This window comes from Pipistrellus hanaki (genome assembly GCF_964339955.1).
Source record: "Pipistrellus hanaki genome assembly, chromosome: 2".
Taxonomy (NCBI): Eukaryota; Metazoa; Chordata; class Mammalia; order Chiroptera; family Vespertilionidae; genus Pipistrellus; species Pipistrellus hanaki.
Genome location: NC_140504.1, coordinates 8,254,674 through 8,274,711, shown reverse-complemented (window position 1 = coordinate 8,274,711; position 20,038 = coordinate 8,254,674). Strand labels below are relative to the sequence as shown.

At 51.2% G+C, this 20,038-nt stretch overlaps 1 protein-coding gene across 1 annotated transcript in view; it reads left to right on the top strand.

The window, feature by feature from the left end:
• The first annotated feature begins 4,760 nt into the window (after positions 1-4,760).
• Positions 4,761-20,038, top strand: part of LOC311616622 (lanosterol synthase-like) — a 31,080-nt gene continuing 15,802 nt past the window's right edge. The window contains exons 1-11 of the mRNA XM_084872230.1: positions 4,761-4,864; positions 5,150-5,318; positions 6,310-6,448; positions 7,252-7,360; positions 8,538-8,659; positions 10,107-10,203; positions 11,520-11,655; positions 11,868-11,976; positions 12,446-12,564; positions 13,792-13,889; positions 14,313-14,340. Coding sequence (XP_084728356.1) covers positions 4,851-4,864; positions 5,150-5,318; positions 6,310-6,448; positions 7,252-7,360; positions 8,538-8,659; positions 10,107-10,203; positions 11,520-11,655; positions 11,868-11,976; positions 12,446-12,564; positions 13,792-13,889; positions 14,313-14,340 — 1,140 coding nt within the window. The 5' untranslated portion in view covers positions 4,761-4,850. The remainder of the gene's footprint in view (positions 4,865-5,149; positions 5,319-6,309; positions 6,449-7,251; positions 7,361-8,537; positions 8,660-10,106; positions 10,204-11,519; positions 11,656-11,867; positions 11,977-12,445; positions 12,565-13,791; positions 13,890-14,312; positions 14,341-20,038) is intronic.

Below are 20,038 nucleotides of genomic sequence, written 5' to 3'. Positions count from 1 at the left end.
GGAGATCACCCCCTGTTTTTAAAATAGTAGGCTGTTTTCTCCTATGTAACATCTTTGATTTTACCTGTTTTCATGATCTCCTCAGGCTATCACCCACCAACATGCCTGAGGGAGTTTGTAGCTTACATTTCTCTGATTAACAAGCCATCATTCATTGTCTCTGCAAAGTTGCAGTCCCAGATATGCAGACATCAGTAATGAGGCCCATCCAACCCACATCTGAAAGAGCCAACAGGATAAGAAATCCTCTCTGAGGATGTGCCGGGGGCATGTTTCTGGACTAGAAGTGGGAAGACAAGAGGGTTGGCTGTAGGTGAGAGCCGATTCCTGGAGAGGAGTGCAGGGGTGTAGGTGAGGAGGGTGCCTGAGGGTGTGATGAAAACCCAGAGGTGCCATTTTGGTATTGTCAAGTGAGGGGATGGGCCAGCCCACAAACCCTGGCTGCCTTCCTCTGAATGCTCAGGGAATCAGTTATTGGAGGATGTTAGGCAGAGAAGTGACTTGTCACATTCTTTTAAAAATGGCATATGGGACCTGGCCAGTGTGGCTCTGAGAGGGCAGGGCGGGGTGAGGATGGGCTCCTGACTCCACTTGGGGCAGGGCAGAGTTATCCTCCATTCTGTAACTGAACCCTAGCCCTAACCCAACCAATCAGGGTTAGCCGAGGCAGTGACGTCACCACCGACCGGAGTAAAACCTCTGGACTGGGCGAAATTCGCTCTCTTCGGCCATGTTGCTGGCGTGAGTGGGACAGAGCCCATGCTAGCATGGAAAAGGCTCTTTTGTTTATTGCATCGGACTCGGCTCCCTGGTGGTCTTTGGGGATCACGAAGTCTGGGCGTAACAGCTCAGTTGTTTGAAGTGTTGTCCCTTGCACCGAAAGGTTGTGAGTTCCATTCCTGGTCAGAGCACGTATCTAGATTGCCAGTTTGATCCCTAGTCAGGGGTGAGGCAGTTGATCAGTGTTTCACTCTCACATTGAAGGTTTCGCTCCCTTTCTAAAATCAATAAAATTGATTTAACCCTAATCCTCAGGTTAGGATTAAATAGTAAAAGTAAGTAAATAAGGCATATGGGGAAGGTTAGCTACACAAATAGGATTCTTAAAAGGTGGGTGCTGTAGTCATCCAGATGAAAGAGGAAGGGTATAAGCCTGAGTTTGCTGGCACTTGGTGTGCAGAGAAGGAATAAATTTGAGTCATATTCAGGAAGAGGTATTAATAGACTTGGTGATGCTGGGTATGGCCACCAATCTTAAATTGGCACTCAGCATCTCCCTACTATAGTCCTACATCCACTAGACACTGAGAAGACTATTTTATATCTTCTCATTCTTTTCAAACCAACATTCCTAAATTCAGGCTGCTTCTCATTTCACTGCATATTCCTCCTCTTTGTTTGGGGTTTGGAAGTGTCCAGACGAGGCCCAGCTGTGAAACAATGCAGGCTGCTGCTGTAGGGCTTAGGCCAGTGGTTGGCTAACTCCTTAGTCAACAGAGCAAAATATCAACAGTACCATGACTGAAATTTCTTTTGAGAGCCAATTTTTTTAAACTTAAACTTCTTCCAATGCCACTTCCTCAAAATAGACTTGCCCAGGCCATGGTATTTTGTGGAAGAGCCACACTCAAGGGGCCAAAGAACCGCATATGGCTCTGTAGCTGCAGTTTGCCACCATGGCCTTAGGCCTTCTTTTGGAGGCTTTGGAGCTCTCTGACCCAGCTGCAGTTTCTTAGATTTTAAGTTGCAAAATGACAGGCCATCCATATGGAAGAGCTGCTGCACACAGCTTGACGGGGGGGTGTAAATTGGGTGGGGCGGGGTCTCAGGGAATCACCAGGGTGGAGCAAAAAGCAATGGCTTCCAGTCAGCCCTGCCTTGAAGAGATCCTTGGGTCTCTGTGTCCTGCGGCCCCGTGCAGGAACAATGATCACTGTAAGCACCTCTGAGAGAAAGCCGTTCTTGCGTTCTTGCCTGGTGCCAGACAGTCCAGTTTCTCCCCGTATGAGTCTGGGTTCTCAGAGTCTCACCCAGAACTGGAGTTCAGAGCAATCGGGAGCTTGTATCTCCCTCCTGACTGAAAAAAGAAACAGAGCACCCAGTTGCCAGCCTGTTTTGCTTGAGCCTCCATACCTATGTACTTCTGCACCTCCTACCAGTCTCAATGTGCTTTTTTTTCTTTCCCTCTAGTTGTAGAACTTCCACTCAACCAGCTTTCCTGTGGTTCTGGATGATATTTATTTTGTCTTTTAGTTGGAGTCTTGATGTTGTGAGAGGTAGGAAGTATAAGTGTTTATCTGTGCCGCCATCTTGGTTCTCTCTGAGAGTCATTTTTCCTTAATGTTTCTTATTTAGAGAATCCATTTATTCAGTGTATGCTTTTGGAGTATTTACTATATGCCAGGTATTGTTTCAGGTGCTAGAAATAGCATAACAAATTTCAGTTATCTCATAGGCTTATATTTTAGTGAGGAGACAGGCAGTAAACAAGAAAAATATGTAAAACATTTGCTATGCAAATTGGTGATAAGCATGGCGACAAGGCCAGGAGGGAATAAGTGTGTCAGATGGTTGTTTCATGGTGCAACATCCTATCTCTGTGTTTGTCTAAGTCCTCTTCCACACCTTGCATCATCCCCGTTTCTCAAAATTTTCATTTTCTGTGTATGTGTGTGTGTGTGTGTGTGTGTGTGTGTGTATGTTTTGTGGTAGAGGTTTTTCTCAAATCTGGCTCATATTGATGATGGGGTACGGGGGACTCTGGGGAACTCATTGGAAGCTCTGTGCCAATGGATACAGCCTGCCAAAGGATAGGCTTCTCTGCTTTTCTACTAGGACCCAGCTGCCAATGTTTGCGGGTCTTTTTTTGAGGGGCCATTTGCTATAGGGAAATCCTCTTCCTCTTGTCTGAAGCCATGTAGCTGAGTGGGAGAAGTGGGATTGGGCTTCCATGTGAGTGTACTTTCTGTGTCCTCAACTATGTCTCGTATCTCAGTTCACTCTGACTCAGCTGCTGCAGGCTTCATCTAGGTAGGGGAAAGGATATATGCCACACTGCTCCTTATCCAAACTGCCTACCAGTCCTCCCAATTTCTGGGCCTTCCTGGGTTTCAATGGCAAAGACTGGTCTCTTTTATGGATGGTTTCACTCCCACACATAGGTTTCAGTCTTCTCTGGCTTGCTGTCAGTTATCACATTCCTAGGCTCTATAATTTTTTGTTGACCTCTCTTATTTACTGCTACCTCCTGCTCATACTTTCACCGTGAGTTTTTATCTCTGTTGTTACTTTACTAGAGGTCCGCTGCACAAGTTCATGCAAGAGTGGGGTCCCTCAGCCTGGCTTGCGGGATCTGGCTGAAACCAGCTCTCTGGCATACCCTGAGGGGTCCCGGATTGTGAGAGGGCACAGGCCAGGGTGAGGGACCCCATCAGTGCATGATCAGGGCCAGGGAGGGATGCAGGAGGTTGGCCAGCCAGGGAGGGACCGTGTGTGGGAGGGCTCCAGGGCATGTCTGGCCCATCTAGCTCGGTCTCAATCAGCAGGAACCCAGCAGCAAGCTAATGTACTGGTCAGAGCTTCTGCTCCCAGTGGTCAGTGCATGACATAGCAAGCATCCTTAGCATATCATTAACATATTTCGCGGTGATTGGTGGACCCGATGACCCGACACTTAGCATATTGGGCTTTTATTATATAGGATGTATGTAGGGTTTAGGTGGGAAGTAGAAGTCAATGGCTGTGCTTGGCATGACTTGTTTACCTGGACCCCCGCCACACACACACACACACACACACACAGACACACTTTTGTCAGTAACGGGGTCACATCTAACCAATTCTCAGACCTCACTTTACAATCCCTCCAGGACTTCTGCACAGATCCTCACAGTCTTCTCCTGGCTTCCCGGACTCCACAGCCCTGTCCTCCTCTCTTTCTGGATACTCTCTCTGCTTGGCTGGAAGCTGTGGGTGCCCCTGGCTCATCTTGGACAATGTTCTCTTTGGGATACTCCCTAGTGTGTCTCATCCCATCTTACGTTTTCAAATATCATCTGAAAACAAAATGACTCCCCAGTTCTTCATTCGCCTTGTCCTGTCTCCTCCGGATCACCAGCCTACTCAGCGCATCCACTTGCATGTCTCATGGGCATCTGTCTTCACATGTCCCCCGATCCAAGGCGAAGCTTTCCCCCAAACCGTCACTACTTCAGCAAACTCCCTCACCTTCATCCAGCTCACCGCGGATCTGACCTCGCTCTTCTCTCCTCCTGAGCCTCGCTCCACACAGCCAGCCTCCCGCCCTCCGGAACTCCTGCGGGGCGGACCCCGGGGGCGGGGCCTTCCTCATCGCCCCACAGGGCCACTGCGCCCGCCCCACCCAGCACTCCTCCTCCTCCTCCTCAGCCCGGGTCGGGTCGGGTCGCAGAGCTTCGCTCACTCTTCGCTCCAAGGCGAACAGCAGAAAGCGGCCTGGCTGGCGGCCCGCGCCGCCCCGCCCCTGGTCCCACTGGCCGGTTCGCCCAGGCCCCGCTCCATGCCCTCGCCTACACCACTGGCCCTCTCCCGCCCTGGCCCCGCCCACCAGCTCACCCAGGCCCCGCCCACCAGCTCTCCCAGGCCCCGCCCACCAACCCCCCGCCCCACCTTGTCCCAGGCCACACCCTCTTGACCAGGGTCGGGCCACCAGGTCAGTGGCTGGGCACGGCCGAGGGCCCACCCCCGCGGCGTTCTGATTGGCTGCGCGGGCATCTTCCCACGGCGCTCCTCAGGGTAGCCGTTGGGAGAAGGCTGGCCTGCAGTGGGGGTCCCGGCTGGTGTGCAGGTTGCAGAGATCGCGGGGGGCCGTCATGACCGAGGGCACGTGAGTCCTCGCGCTGGGTGTCCCGCCAGAAGGCAGAGCGCGGTCGGGGCGCTGAGGGGGGTTCCGCGTGGACGGGGGCCGCCTGGGGGCGGGGCTGAGGAGAGCGCGGTGGGATGGGGGTCCCGGGGATGCTGGTGGCCGGCGCGGGCATCCACTTCCACCACAGATCAGGGGGCAGCAGCGAGAGGCAGGAGGGAGCGGCGCTGAGGGCATTCCCATTTGGGGAGGGAAGTGCGACCTCTGAGCTAAAGAAGAGGCGGGATGGCCACTCGTGATCGTTTCCAGGTGTCTGCGTCGCAGAGGGGGACCCTATAAGACAGAGCCCGCCACCGACCTCAGCCGTTGGCGACTCAGCAATGAGAGGGGAAGGCAGGTGTGGACCTACTTTCAGGAAGAGGACAGCCCCGGCCGGGAGCAGACGGCGCTGGAAGCTCACTCCCTGGGATTGGACACCGTAGGTGCTGGAGGGGGCTTCCCACACAGCCCCGCACTCCTGCTCACTTTCTGCACCTCAGCCAGGAGCACCAGCAGGGAGTTTCCAAAAGCGGCCTGTGCAGGGTGTCCTCTTCCTTGTTAAAATGGAAGGGATGTGCCATGTGGGCACATGCCACTAAAGCTGGTTCCTGCGGGAATGAGTTGCATTATAGGGCAGGAGCTGAACGGATCTCTTTGCTTTAAACCAGTAAGCTGTCAGTAAGAAACTGCTCTCTCTCTATTTTTTTAATTCAGAAAAAAATGTTGTTGGGTTGTGTGTTTGTGTATAATTCTCACTGGAGGATATGTTCTTACTGAATTTAGAGAGACGGGGAGGGGGAGAGAGAGAGAGAGAGAGAGACAGAGAGAGAGAGAGAGAGAGAGAGAGAGAGAGAGAGAGAGAGAGAGAGAGAGAGAAACATCGATGTGAGAGGAACATTGTAGAGGGGGACCCCATAAGACAGAGCCCTGCTGACCTCAGCAGCCAAGGCATGTGCCTTCACTGGGAATTGAATCTTGCATCCTCAGCCGAGCCACCCGGCCAGGGCAGAGAAAATGTTTTTGATCCAATGAATGTCATAAAAGAAATTCAGGTAGTAGTCAGAGTGTGTGCGATATAAATGGGGTCTCCTGGCTATGCCCTTTGGCCCCTTCTTGTGAAAGAGAGGCCTGAATTTCATTCAGGTCTGCGTGGGCATCGGTGCCCCATCCCACGCTCTTGGGCAGTTGGAGAAGTTGCGAAGAAATTTTGGCTGGAAAGCGAAACCATGAGAGCCTGGAGCTTTGCCGAAATGGTAGTGCCATCATAAAAGAGTTTCAGATTTTTTATTTTTTTATTTTTTATTTTATTGAAACAGCTGAAACTTTTAAAGGAAATCAGGCTCATTATTTCAGCGTGGGCTGTAAGTGATGAGGGCTCCTTCAGCCTGGCCACAGACCCCCTCGGATCTCATCTCTCTTTTCTTTCACAGGGGAGTTACTTCAAAGACTTGCCCGAAGCCAACACAGCCCACGATGGGGCTCTGAACGGGATGACGTTTTACATGGGGCTGCAGGCCGAGGACGGGCACTGGGCGGGCGACTATGGCGGCCCCCTCTTCCTCCTGCCAGGTAGGAGGGTGCTGCCTGGCCCGTGGGCGAGGTGACCCCAGGTCATCATTGGGGTGCTGGCCTGGCCTGGTTCAAGCCCTCGATATACGTCTGTGGTGGGAATGAGCAAGCAGGTTTGCACCCAGGAGCTCACGTGGGAAAGGTCTGTGGAGGGTTACCCTGCACCTTAGTTATCCTGGCGTTGGTGCTGGGAGAGGGGGGCGGTGAAGGCGCAGCCAGCCCAGTGTTGTGACCAGGGAAGAAGGGTACTCTGGGGGTGTGGGAGGGGTGGCTCTTGAGTCCCAGGCACTCCAGGCAGAAAGCTGAGCCTAGTGCTGGTGGCAGGCAGAGAGATCAGCGGGTGTCTTTAGTTCTCTGTGCGCTGCTTTGGCATGTAAGCTCAGCCAGGTGGGCTACAGGTGCGGGTGGTGAGTGCCAGGAGGATTGCTGCTGGGCCCTCAAGGCAAGGAATTAGTTGGCTAGACAAGACTATTGCATCCTAAAAAACACACAAGACATGGACTTGCCTTTGGGAGCAAGTCAAGGGCTCTTTCTTCTCTTCGACCCACCTGGAGCCTGTTGAGACCCTTCCCATGGTCTGCTTCGGCCACCTCACCTGTGACCTGGAGAGGATGGGAATCTGGTTTGAACATAGGTGCACATATGTGCATCACTGTAGTGAGCGCTGGTTTCCCAGGCTTGTTTCTGTGTGAAGGGAAACCTTGGGAATAGCTCCCTGTCAGGAGGGGTCCTCGGGGAAAGGGGCCGGGATTCGCAGTGCCGAGTGCCTGCTCCCCGTGTCAGACATCTTTCCTGTCACACAGGCCTCCTGATCACATGCCACGTGGCACGCATCCCTCTGCCAGCTGGATACAGAGAAGAGATGGTGCGGTACCTGCGGTCAGTGCAGCTCCCGGATGGTGGCTGGGGCCTGTGAGTCTGCTCGGCTCCGTCACTGCCCATGTGTGCATACATGTACACAGATGTTCTTATGTAGGACATGCACCTGTCGAGGGGTGGGAGTGACTGTAACTGTGGACCTGGCACGGGTGGGGAAGTGGTCAGTGTCACAGCTTGTGTTATAAATTGGTTGCATGACTGGCCTAGAGCCTCGAGACCCTCATCTACAGTGAAAACCATCTGGCTGTTATCACTAAGGTGGAAGGAAATTGTCTGACTCTGGGGTGGCAACAGGTGCAGCCGGGGCTGGCCAGCTCTCGCTAGTCTCAGCCTGCCTTTCCATGGCAGGGTTTGCTCTGGGATCAGGATCCTCCCCCCAGGTGGTCACCTGCCTGTCCACCCTGGTTGTGGTCTCCATTACGGAACCCCAGGGGAACAGCTCAGCCTTTCTCAACAGGGTTGTGAGCCCCAGCCCTGGCCTGTGGGTCCCGGCATGTCATGACAGATGCTGAGATGTCACCCGTGCCGTATGACTGCATAGGGTGGGGCGTGCCCTTACACCAGGGGTCCTCAAACTTTTTAAAGTGGGGGCCAGATCACGGTCCCTCAGAGAGCTGGAGGGCCGGACTATATGAACTACTAATTTCTACTGTAACACCTCGGCTGCGCTCACTGCCCAAAAAATCTGGCGGGCCGGATCAGACTCCTCTGCGGGCTGCATGTGGCCCACGGGCCGTAGTTTGAAGACCCCTGCCTTACACGTTGCCCTGCACTGTGTTCTGTGTGCCGCGGTGCGGAATGGGCCTCAGAAGGATCACGCTGACTGAGGTGTGGGAAGTGAGCAGAGGAGGCAGGCAGGTTCTGCAGGGCCAGTGCTGGTTGTCATGGGAGGTGGCCGCTCGGGGTGTTTCTTGTGTCATCCTGTCATGCCAGTGTAGGATGTGTTAGCATCGCTGTGCCTGGGACCTGGGAAGCTGGCGTGGCTCCAGCGTGGGCCAGAGTGTCGCTGACAGCCAGACTGGAGTCCCACCCTGCCTGCCGCATGGGGACTCACCTGTCAGGGGCAGCCAGAAGCGGCCCTAGGAGAAGGCCGAGCACGTGCGCTCCCTGCCCCTCATCACATCCTGAGGACATTTAACTGAAAGCGCTGCTTAATTCCTTAGAAGTAATAAGAGATTTCATTTCCCCGCCCCGTCTCCTGCTCCTCTAGGCACATCGAGGACAAGTCCAAGGTGTTTGGGACTGCGCTCAACTACGTGTGCCTGAGAATCCTGGGTGTGGGGCCTGACGATCCCGACCTGGTACGGTCACGGAACCTTCTTCACAAGAAAGGTATGCCCTGCCAAAACCCGTTTGGCTCAGTGGAGAGAGCGTTGGCCTGCAGACTCAAGGGTCCCGGGTTCGATTCCGGTCAAGGGCATGTACCTTGGTTGCAGGCACATCCCCGGTAGGGGGTGTGCAAGAGGCAGCTGATGTTTCTCTCTCATCGATGTTTCTGACTTTCTATCCCTCTCCCTTTCTCTCTGTAAAAAAAAAAATCAATAAAAAATATATATTTAAAAAAGAAAGAAAGAAAGGTGTGCCCTGCACAGCACATGCTAAGTGTCAGTGTTACTTTGCTCAATGAGCTCTTTTAAATGAGACACAGGAAGGCGCCCCTTCACCTGAAACAGCGGGCGAAACCCGTGAGCAGGGAATTCATCAAAGCAGAGAAGTAGAAAGGGTGAAACCTTACCGGTAGTTTTTGAAAAGCAAATTACGATGACCATATACCCTCCCGTTTGCTGGGTGGCTTCTAGCAGGCAGCCCCTCTCCCCTGCCTGAGTGCTCTGACAGCCGTTCATCGGAGCCCGGGGAGGCTCCCGCCATGGCTCCCACTGCTCTGGCACGTTTCTTGCTGCTCCCGGAGCCTGGCAGGTCTCACCACCCCCCTCGTGGCCACTCCTCCGTCCACTTGCCCTCCTGCTCTGGTGCTCACACACAGGGCTCCTGTCAGCTCCTGGAAGTCCCTACGTGCCTCACGGCTCTGCACGCTGCTTCCTCCGCCTCCTGCCTTCCACCCCACCCCTATGCCATCGGAGTTCCTCCTCATCCTCCACCCCGCACCTGGGATGTCCCTGCTCTGGGAGCCGGTCCTGACCCGTGTGCATGCTAATGAAATGCCAGTCTGTTCACGTGTGGCTCTTGCAGTGACTTCCTCATTAGCTTCTGGTCTCATAGCTGCTTTCGGGTTCCTTGGGAGGGAGGGAGTGTTTCTTGCTTCCCTGGTGGCTCCTGGTTTTTTATTTTTATTTTTATTTCTGATCACGAGAGTCTGGGCGAGGGCTCCTTGTGAAGCGCAGCCTGGGACCTGGGCTGCTGGGGTGGCTCCAACTTGGGCCAGAGTGTCTCAGGCAGCCAGGTTGGAGTCCCACCATGCCTGCCGAGTGGGGACACACATGTCAGGGGCAGCTGTTAGTGGCCCTAAGAGAAGGCTGAGCATGCGCACTCCCTGCCCCTCCTCACCTCAGACCCACGTGGTACAGGCTGCTGTGGGCATCGGGGACCCTCACCTTCCCAGGCAGCTGCCTGTGTGTCTCCCTCCTGAAGGTGGGGCTGTGAATGTCTTTCCTGGGACTGCATACACTCATTTTGACCCGACCCCGTGGCTGCTGTGTGAGGTAGCCCTGAGCCTGTCCCTCATGGGGTTGGGAAGCCTTTGCCCTCAGTTCAGACAAGAAGGGCCTGGCTCCCGAGGGTCCAGCTGGAGGGAGATAACACGGGCCTGCTCTCTCTCCAGGCGGAGCTGTGGCCATCCCCTCCTGGGGGAAATTCTGGCTGGCTGTCCTGAACGTGTACAGCTGGGAAGGCCTCAACACCCTGTTCCCGGAGATGTGGTAGGCTCGCCTCTGCAGGGTCGTGGCAGCCCGGTCCCTGCCGCCCTACTGAATGGAATGACGGGGCCCTGGGCTCCTTCCTGGAGAATATTGGAAGGAAGGAGGGGGTGCCCTGGGCTGGGCCTTGTGGTGGGTGGTCCTCCCGCTGGGCTGTTACAGGGCCCCTGGAGCATTTTCAGCAGGGTTGTGGTCCCTTAGGGAGCATCGGGGAGGTTGGGGGGAGAGGCTGGGGGGTTTGTGTTAGATGACCTTGGTGGAGGAAGGGCCACTGGGGAGTGACAGAGGGTCCTGCTGAAAGGGCGGAGGGCCCAGCCTCCACGGTGGTGAGGTGGGGTGATGGTGGCAGAGGGGCAGCAAGGTAAAGTGGGCGGAGGGGCTCTGTTACTCAAGGTTGGCCAGTCTGGAAGAGGATGGCACATGTCTTGGGGCCATTACAGCATTCCTCACTGGCGGGCCTGCCAATTGGACCGTGAACCTCACCGGTGTGTAAGGAGTAGGCGGGAAGGCAGCAGGTGCCTGGGGCTGCTGTTGGGAAACTGTGTTGTCTGTGCCGGTCGCGAGGTGGGGGCTGCTGGTGTTTGCTGGAGTTTTCGGAGGGGTATGGGTTTGAGAGTAAAGGGTAGGTATGCAGGATGGAGGACCTGAACCCAAAATGTAAAAAAAAAACCACACCCAACACTCTTTAAAGTGAGTGGAGGAGCTCTTAAAAGAGGGAGGGAGCTGGTCTCAGGCTGGGGGCCACCTGTCCGACTCTCATGACTCGGAACAGGGAGTATACTTGCAGCGGTGTATCCCTACGCCCCGAAGATTGGGACGAGGGCTTGAAGGGGAGGGCAGAGAAAATACCCCTGGTACTCACCCACCCGGGAAGGTGGCCTGGCTGTGTTGATGTCAGAAAACACGTGTGGAGGCCACACTCCAAGGCTCAGGCCTAACTGTTTTTATTGTGGAATCGTTTTCCATTTCCAGAAAAGTTGCAAAGGTAATCCAGAGCTGTCCTTATAGATCCCCTCACCCGTTTCTCACTATGAACGTTCCACATTATCGTGCTTTGTCTGTCACTACTGAGAAGCCACGGACGGTCCTGAACCTTAGGACCACGGTCTGCTGGCTGTAGGATGCCTTTGGCTGAACCGGAAGTGGCCTGTACCCTGGGGGACCCAGGGAGGGAGTTTGACCGCTTCCCATGGGAGCATGGTGGTGCGAGTGCTGGGCTGGCCGACCTGGGCCTGGACATTCGGCCACTCTGGGGCTGTGGTGGAGGTGACGGCGGGGCTGGGGCTCCTGCTAATCCACTGTCCCCCCCTCCCCCCCAGGCTGTTTCCTGACTGGATGCCTGCACACCCCTCCACAATCTGGTGCCACTGCCGTCAGGTCTACCTGCCCATGAGCTACTGCTATGCCACCCGGCTGAACGCTGAGGAGGACCCGCTGGTCCAGAGCCTGCGCCAGGTGAGCACGTGGGCCGGGGTCATCCCCAAGTTCGGCTGTGCTCACCTGCTCCCATGGGCCTCAGCGCTGAGCCCCCTGGGGAACTGTCCAGAGTGGGATTGGGCCCCTGGGAAGCAGGCCCTGAGGTGGGTTGGGGTGCGAGGTGTGAATCAGGGCGTGCCCTGGGGGGCCAGGGGGAGAAGACAGCGGTAGGCAGCGGGTGTCGCCCCCAGGAGCTGTACGTGGAGGACTACGCCAGCATCGACTGGCCGGCGCAGAGGAACAACGTTGCCTTTGACGATCTCTACACGCCGCACAGCTGGCTGCTCCGTGTAACGTACGGTGGGTGCTCCCCTGGGGCTGGCTGGGCCTCCCTGGGGTCAGCGGGCACCTGAGGTGGCAATGAATGTACTCTCTCATCGTCACATGGGCCATGTGGTGAGGAGCCGGCTGTGTGCACCTCAGTCCGGCAGAGCTGTCCTGCCCTGGGAGCGATCCTGGGGCTTGGGGCCCTAGATGAGAGAACTTGGAGCTGAGGGCCTTGGAGGGCGCAGTCATTCCTCCCTGGGAGGGACCCAGTCCAGGCTTCCCTCCCTGGGGGACCCCCGGGAGACCGGCACCGCATGCTGTGTGCGGGGCCCTGGGTGGTAGCTGGGTCCCTGTCCCGTCAATGCTGAGAAACAACTGGATTTCTACTTGCAGAGCCCTCCTAACATGGCAGGGCAGCATGCCCAAGTGGCCCTGTGCCTGGCTGAGCGGAGGACAGGAGCTCCTCGGTGCCCTGAGCTTGCTGATGCCCTTGCCCCCACAGCAATCCTGAACCTGTATGAACGCCACCACAGCGCCAGCCTGCGGCAGCGGGCTGTCCAGAAGCTGTACGAGCACATCCAGGCCGATGACCGCTTCACCAAGTGCATCAGCATCGGCCCGGTCAGTGCCACCTACCCGCTGGGTGTCAGCCTTGAGTGGGCACTCAACTGAGCCCTGGGGTGGGCGAGGACCCAAGGAGGGAGGCCCAGAGACTAGTCTTTGGGGTAGGGGTCTACCTGCAGGTGACCCTCTGCTCCCACAGGACCCTGTTCAGTCCCCACCTGTGTGCTTGGCCCTCCTCCCACCCCCACCACCTAGTGTGCCTGAACACTGCTCTCTGAGGCCACCTCTCAGGATCTTTCTGCCCTCCCCCCCCCGAAACTCCTATCTGCCCTTCTCTTAGGGGGATTAGAGCACCAGGGGTGCGTGGGTTCCATTCCTAGATCCTGCCAAGCCCCGTGACGTGTAACTTTCCCTGCTCTGAGCTTCTGGGCTCCTGACCTGGCTTTGCCTCATGGGGGCAGGTGAGGATACACCTGTGGACACACACTTTTTCTAGGTGGTGCAAGTTCTTCCCACACATCCCATTGGGCCCTGATCCCATCCCAGTTACCACAGTCCTGCTCCACTCAATGGAGAGGTCGCTCAAGGCCATGGGCGACGGGTGCAGGAGGCAGAGTAGTTTTGAGCCCCTAGTTGGGGGCCATGACTGGGGCTTTGTCAGGTGTGCCCATTTGGTGCGGTGCTACCCGGCCCCACTTCTGCCCCTGCTCCCAGGCACTTCCTGGCCCTCATGGGACCCCAATGGATCGAAAATGATGACGCCTCTCAGCGCAGTCAGTTGTGTTCCTTTTAGCAGCAGTGTGACTCTCGGCTTTGACTTAATGTGCGTAAAGCACGTCTGACTTAAGTTAGATGCAGGCTTTAGCTGGATCTTGCCTTAGGAGCTCCCAGAGTGGAAGGTCTGGGCCTTCTAGAACATGCCATCCTGAGCAGGTAGCCCCTGGCAAAGGTCTGGTCTGCATCTCCCCTGTGCCCCTCAGACCCCAGGAGCCCGCTCGGGCACCCTGCTCACCTGCCAGCTAGCTGGGCTCACACCTCTTACAGGTCTCCCTCCCTCCTCTGCGCACACCCTCTGCCCTTCCCACCTCCCCTGGACACCTCTTCCCTGGGCACCACGGGGGCTTTGTCTCAGGACCTGGAAGCAGCGTGTGCTTGGGAAATGTGGGGTAGACCAGAAGGCCCGGCCTGGCCTGTGGGGGCAGAGCTGGGCCCTCGGTGGGGTTGGGCCACCTCCTCATGCCCAGCAGGGGTGAAGCGGAGCCCTGACAGGCCCGTCTCCTGCAGATCTCAAAAACCATCAACATGCTGGTGCGCTGGCGCGCGGACGGGCCGGCCTCCAGCGCCTTCCAGGAGCACGTGTCCAGGATCCCCGACTACCTCTGGTGAGTGAGGCGGGAAGGGCCCGGTCGGTGGGTGTCCCGCTTCGCCTCGGACTGACGTAGCTGAGAGCCCAGAGCAGATGTTTGTGGGCCCCGCAGCCACAGCGGCAGGCTTGTGACTGTCTCCACCTTCGTGTCCCAGCGAGGGTGTGACTCTGGAACCAGTGGTTCCAGGGTCGACGGAAGCTGAGGGGGGTTGTGTTTGAGTGGAAAGGTCCACCCCTTAGCGCAAATTGGGTGCTTCCAGAAGGCAGCACCAGGAAGCCTGTGAGTGGACAGGGCAGCTCCTGGGGAACGTCAGGGAGGCTTTGGTGACGAGGAGAGCTGGTCAGTTACGGATTGTGCCGTGGAGGGGGTCTCCTACTGCCCTCCCCTGACTCCCTGCTCCTTGTGCTCTGCTCCCTGACCTGGCATTTCTCCTCACAGGCTGGGCCTCGATGGCATGAAGATGCAGGTGAGAGCTGCCGGGCAGGCTGCCCGCTTCTTTTGCAACCATTTCTGCCCCCATCTGAGCACCTGCAGAGCTGCTCCCGCCCTCAGGGTTTACAGCTTCCTGCTCAGCCCTGAGATGCACTCCTTTCTCTGCAGGTGTCCCGTGGGTTTGTGCTGTTTGGATGTTGTAGGTGATCCACTGGGCCAAACTGGTTTTAGCTGGGCCCTGTATTTTCAGCAAATCCGTGGCTCGGCCCTGAGCGTTGATGTCTTTCTTTTTTTTTTTTTTTATATTTAAAAAAAAACATGTTTTCATTGATTTTTGAGAGAGAGAAAGGGAACACACACACACACACACACACACACAGAGAGAGAGAGAGAGAGAGAGAGAGAGAGAGAGAGAGAGAGAGAGAAATATTGATGTGTGTTGAATGGAGAAGAGACCACCCAAGAGGCAGAGACCCCTACCCGGGAAACAACTCCAAATAGCCAATTGCGGAGTCAAATAACAAATTTATTACAGATTCGAATCTGGGCTGCCGCCGCCAGGATGGAGCAGGCAGAGACAGCAGCCAGCAGTTACAAATCCAGCTTTTTATATACATTTCAAAAAAAGGGGGGTGGAGGTCCACGGGGCTGGAGCTGACTGGTTTCTATATTGCTTAACCTTGCGGTTGTATGTATCGGCCAGATGGCCTAATCTCCCTTCTTGGTTCGTTCTGTTCTTTTAGCCTTGACTAACCCAGACTGTTGATTTGGCCTTCAGGTCCAGGAGGGGGAGGGATGAGTAACTTTCTACCCTCCAGGCAAGGTCAGTAATTTCCCACTCCTCAGCAAGTAATCAAAGGCCGAAGTCAGATAGCAAAGCTAAAATTCAAACAGCAGTTTTTACCAAAGTATGGTTGCCACTATATTTCAATGTGTAAGAGAGAAACTTTGATCCATTGCCTCTGGGGATTGAACCCACAACCTGGGTTTGTATCCTGATCAGGAATCAAAGTGGCAACCTTGCAGTGGCCAGGGCAACCCAACAACCTGAAACACACTGGCAAGGGCTCAGAATTCATTTCTTATTATAAACTTTTATAGCTCTGAATTCCCCCCTTGGCACTGTTTTTGCTGCCTCACAAGTTTGGGGATGTTTTCATTTCCATTCATCTGTAAGGAATTTATAATTTCTCCTATGATTTCTTAGTTGATCCAATGGTTGTTTAAAATTTTTTTGCCCGCCAAAACCGGTTTGGCTCAGTGGATAGAGCGTCCACTGCAGACTGAAGGGTACCGGGTTCGATTCCGGTCAAGGACATGTACCTTGGTTGTGTGCACATCCTCAGTAGGGGGTGTGCAAGAGGCAGCTGACCGATGATACTCTCTCATCGATGTTTCTGACTACCCCTCTCTCTTCCTCTCTGTAAAAAAGTCAATTATATATATATATATATATATATATATATATATATATATATATATATATTTTTTTTTTTTAAAGTGTTTTGCCCAAGTTTCACAATTTTGTGAATTTTCTAATCTACCTTGTGATATTGATTTATAACTTCATTCCTTGTGGTTAGAAGATATAAAATGATATCTATTTTTAAAAAACTATTGATTATTTAATACTAATGTAATTATATTACTAATGATGTTTTTAGTTTATTTAAAAGTTAATTTCTATTATTAACCTAAAATATGGTCTGTCCTGGAAAATGTCTCATTTGAATCTGACCCTATGTGTTCTGTTGTTGGGTAGAGTGCCTGTGTCTGTGAAATCTAGTGTTTATAATATTGTTGAAGTCTATTCTCTTGTTGTTGTTTAATATTTATTCTAGAGAGAGTGATAGAGTCAGAGATATTGACGAGAGAGAGCACATCAATTGGTTGTCTCCCATACACGCCTGCAACCTAGGTATGTGCCCTAATCAGGAATCGAACCTGTTACCTTTTGGTGTATGGGACAACTTAACCAACTGAGCCATACCAGCCAGGACAAAATCCACTGTTTTTTTATTTACTTTATGTCTGGTTGTTTCATTATTATAATTGGGGTATTGAAGTCTATTACTGAAAAATGCCTATTATGTAGAAATGTATATTTCATTCTTCGGTTCTGTTAGTTTTTGATTCATGTATTTTGAAGGCCTGTCATTATATGCATAAATGTTTATAATCTTATAACCTTTTTTGTTTTGATTTAAAGTCTATTTTGTATGAATTAGTGTAGCACCTCTGCTCTCTTCGGATCACTATGTGCATGGAATATATTTCTCCATTCTTTTACTAAATTTGTGTGTTTGCATTTTAAGTGAGTCTTGTAGTCAGCATATAGTTCTAGGATCCTTTGTGTTTACCTATTCTGCCAATGTCTGCCTTTAGATTGGAGAATATAATCATTTTATTTTTATTTATTTATTTATTTTAATTTTATTTATTTATTTATTTATTTATTTATTTACATATTTTATTGATTTTTTTTTTTTGCCCCTCTCCCTCCCTCCCACCCACACATGCCCTCCCTCCCCAGAGTTTTATGTCCATTGGTTGTACTTATATGCATGTATACAAGTCCTTCGGTTGATCTATTATCTCCCCCAGATCTCCCCGCTGTAATTTTACAGTCTGCTTGTTGCTTTACTGTCTTTATATCTATCTTTTGGTTTGTCAGTTTATAATGTTTTTTAATATCTATAAATGAGTGAGGCCATGTGGTATTTCTCCTTCATTGACTGGCTTATTTCACTCAGCATGATGTTCTCTAGTTCTATCCAGGTTGCTGCAAATGATGAGAATTCCTTCTTTTTTATGGCAGCATAGTATTCCATTGTGTAGATGTACCACGGTTTTTTATCCAATCATCTGCTGACGGGCACCTAGGCTGTTTCCAGATTCTAGCTATTGTAGATTGTGCTGCTATGAACATAGGGGTGCATATATCCTTTTGATTGGTGTGTCTAGTTTCTTGGGATATATTCCTAGGAGTGGGATTACTGGGTCAAATGAGAGTTCCATTTTCAGTTTTTTGAGGAAACTCCACACTGTTCTCCCCAGTGGTTGCACCAGTCTGCATTCCCACCAGCAGTGCACGAGGGTTCCTTTTTCTCCACAACCTCGCCAACACTTGTCGTTTGTTGATTTGTTGATGTTGGCCATTCTGACAGGTGTGAGATGGTACCGCATTGTTGTTTTGATTTGCATCTCTCGGATAATTAGTGACTTTGAGCATGTTTTCATGTGCCTTTTGGCCGTCTTTCTGTCTTCCTTTGAGAATATTCTATTTAGGTCCATTGCCCATTTTTTAATTGGATCATTCATCTTCCTTTTATTTAGTTGTATAAGCTGTTTGTAGATGTTGGAGATTAAACCTTTATCAGTGGTAACATTTGCAAATATGCTCTCCCACACAGTGGGCTTTCTTGTTGTTTTGTTGATGGTTTCTTTTGCTGTAAAAAAGCTTTTTATTTTGATGTAGTCCCATTTGTTTATTTTCTCTTTAGCTTCCATTGCCCTAGGGGCAGTATCAGTAAAGAAGTTCTTTTGGCATATATCTGAGATTTTGTTGCCTGTGGATGCTTCTAGTATTTTTATGGTTTCCCGTCTGATGTTTAAGTCCTGTATCCATTTTGAGTTTATTTTTGTGAATGGTGTAAGTTGGTGATCTAGTTTCATTCTTTTGCATGTATCTGCCCAATTTTCCCAACACAATTTATTGAAGAGGCTGTCTTGACTCCATTGTATATTCGTGCCTCCTTTGTAAAATATTAATTGAGCATAGTGATTTGGGTTGATATCTGGGTTCTCGATTCGATTCCATTGATCTATATGTCTGTTTTTGTGCCAGTACCAGGCTGTTTTGAGAATAGTGGCTTTGTAATACAGTTTGAAGTCTGGTATTGAGATCCCTCCTACTTTACTCTTCTTTCTCAGGATTGCTGTGGCTATTCGGGGTCTTTTATTGTTCCAAATGAACTTTTGGAGAGTTCTTTCTAGGTCAGTGAAATATGCCGTTGGTATTTTAATGGGGAGTGCATTGAACCTATAGATTGCTTTAGGAAGTATGGACATTTTGATGATGTTGATTCTACCAATCCATGAACATGGTATGTTCTTCCATCTCCTTACATCTTCCTCTATCTCTTTTTTCAGTGTCGTGTAGTTTTCCGCGTATAGGTCCTTTACTTCCTTAGTTAAGTTTATTCCTAGGTATCTTAATTTTTTTGGTGCGATGGTAAATGGAATTGCTTTTTTAGTCTCTGTTTCTATAAATTCGCTATTGGTGTATAGAAATGCCATAGATTTCTTGGCGTTAATTTTGTATCCTGTTACATTGCCAAATTCATTTATTAAGCCAATTAGTTTTTTAATGGAGTCTTTTGGGTTTTTTATATACAATATCATGTCGTCTGCAAATAAGGATAACTTTACTTCTTCTTTTCCAATTTGGATGCCTTTTATTTCCTCCTCTTGTCTAATTGCAATGGCTAGTACTTCCAGTACTATGTCAAAGAGGAGTGGCGATAGTGGGCATCCCTGTCTTGTTCCTGTTCTTAGAGGGAATGGTTTTAGTTTTTGCCCATTGAGTATGATGTTGGCTGTGGGTTTATCATATATAGCTTTTATTATGTTGAGGTATGATCCTTGTACTCCCACCTTGTTGAGAGTTTTTATCAGGAAAGGGTGTTGGATTTTATCAAATGCTTTTTCTGCATCAATTGATATGACTATATGATTTTTATCTTTCAACTTGTTTATGTGATGAATCACGTTAATTGATTTGCGGATATTGTACCAACCTTGCATTCCTGGAATAAATCCAACTTGGTCATGGTGTATGATCTTTGTGATGCTCTGCTGGAGCTGATTTGCTAGAATTTTGTTGAGGATTTTGGCATCTATGTTCATGAGGGATATTGGCCTGTAATTCTCTTTCACTGAGTTGTCTTTATCTGGTTTTGGTATTAGGGTGATGCTGGCTTCATAGAAGGAGTTTGGAAGTGTTCCTTCCTCTTGAATTTTTTGGAATAGTCTGAGGAGGATAGGTTTTAGTTCTTCCTTGAATGTTTGGTAAAACTCTCCTGTAAAGCCATCTGGCCCTGGGCTTTTGTTTGCTGGAAGCTTTTTGATGACTGTTTCAATTTCTTTCCAAGTCACTGCTCTATTGAGATTTTTAGATTCTTCCTGATTGAGTTTTGGAAGGTTGTATTTTTCTAGGAATATGTCTATTTCCTCCAGGTTGTTCAGTTTGTTGGAATAGAGTTGTTCGTAGTATTTTGTAACAATCCTTTGTATTTCGGCGGGGTCTGTTGTTATTTCACCTCTTTCGTTTCTGATTTTGTTTATTTGAGTCCTCTCTCTTTGTTTCTTGGTTAGCCTGGCTAGAGGTTCATCTATCTTGTTTATTCTTTCAAAGAACCAGCTCTTGGTTTTGTTGATCTTATGTATTGTTTCTTTGGTCTCTATATCGTTTATCTCCACTCTGATTTTTGTTATTTCCTTCCTTCTGCTTACACTGGGCTTTTCTTGTTGCTCTTTTTCTAACTCTTTGAGTTGTAGAGTTAGATCATTTGTTACCATTTTTTCTAGTTTTTTGCAATAGGCTTGTAGGGATATGAACTTCCCTCTCAGGGTTGATGTCTTTCAGGTTTCTTTTGGCCAGGCGGGTTTCCTGGTGGTGCGAGTTCTTCCCACACATCCCCCTGGGCCCCGATCCCGCTGTCCTCTTAGTG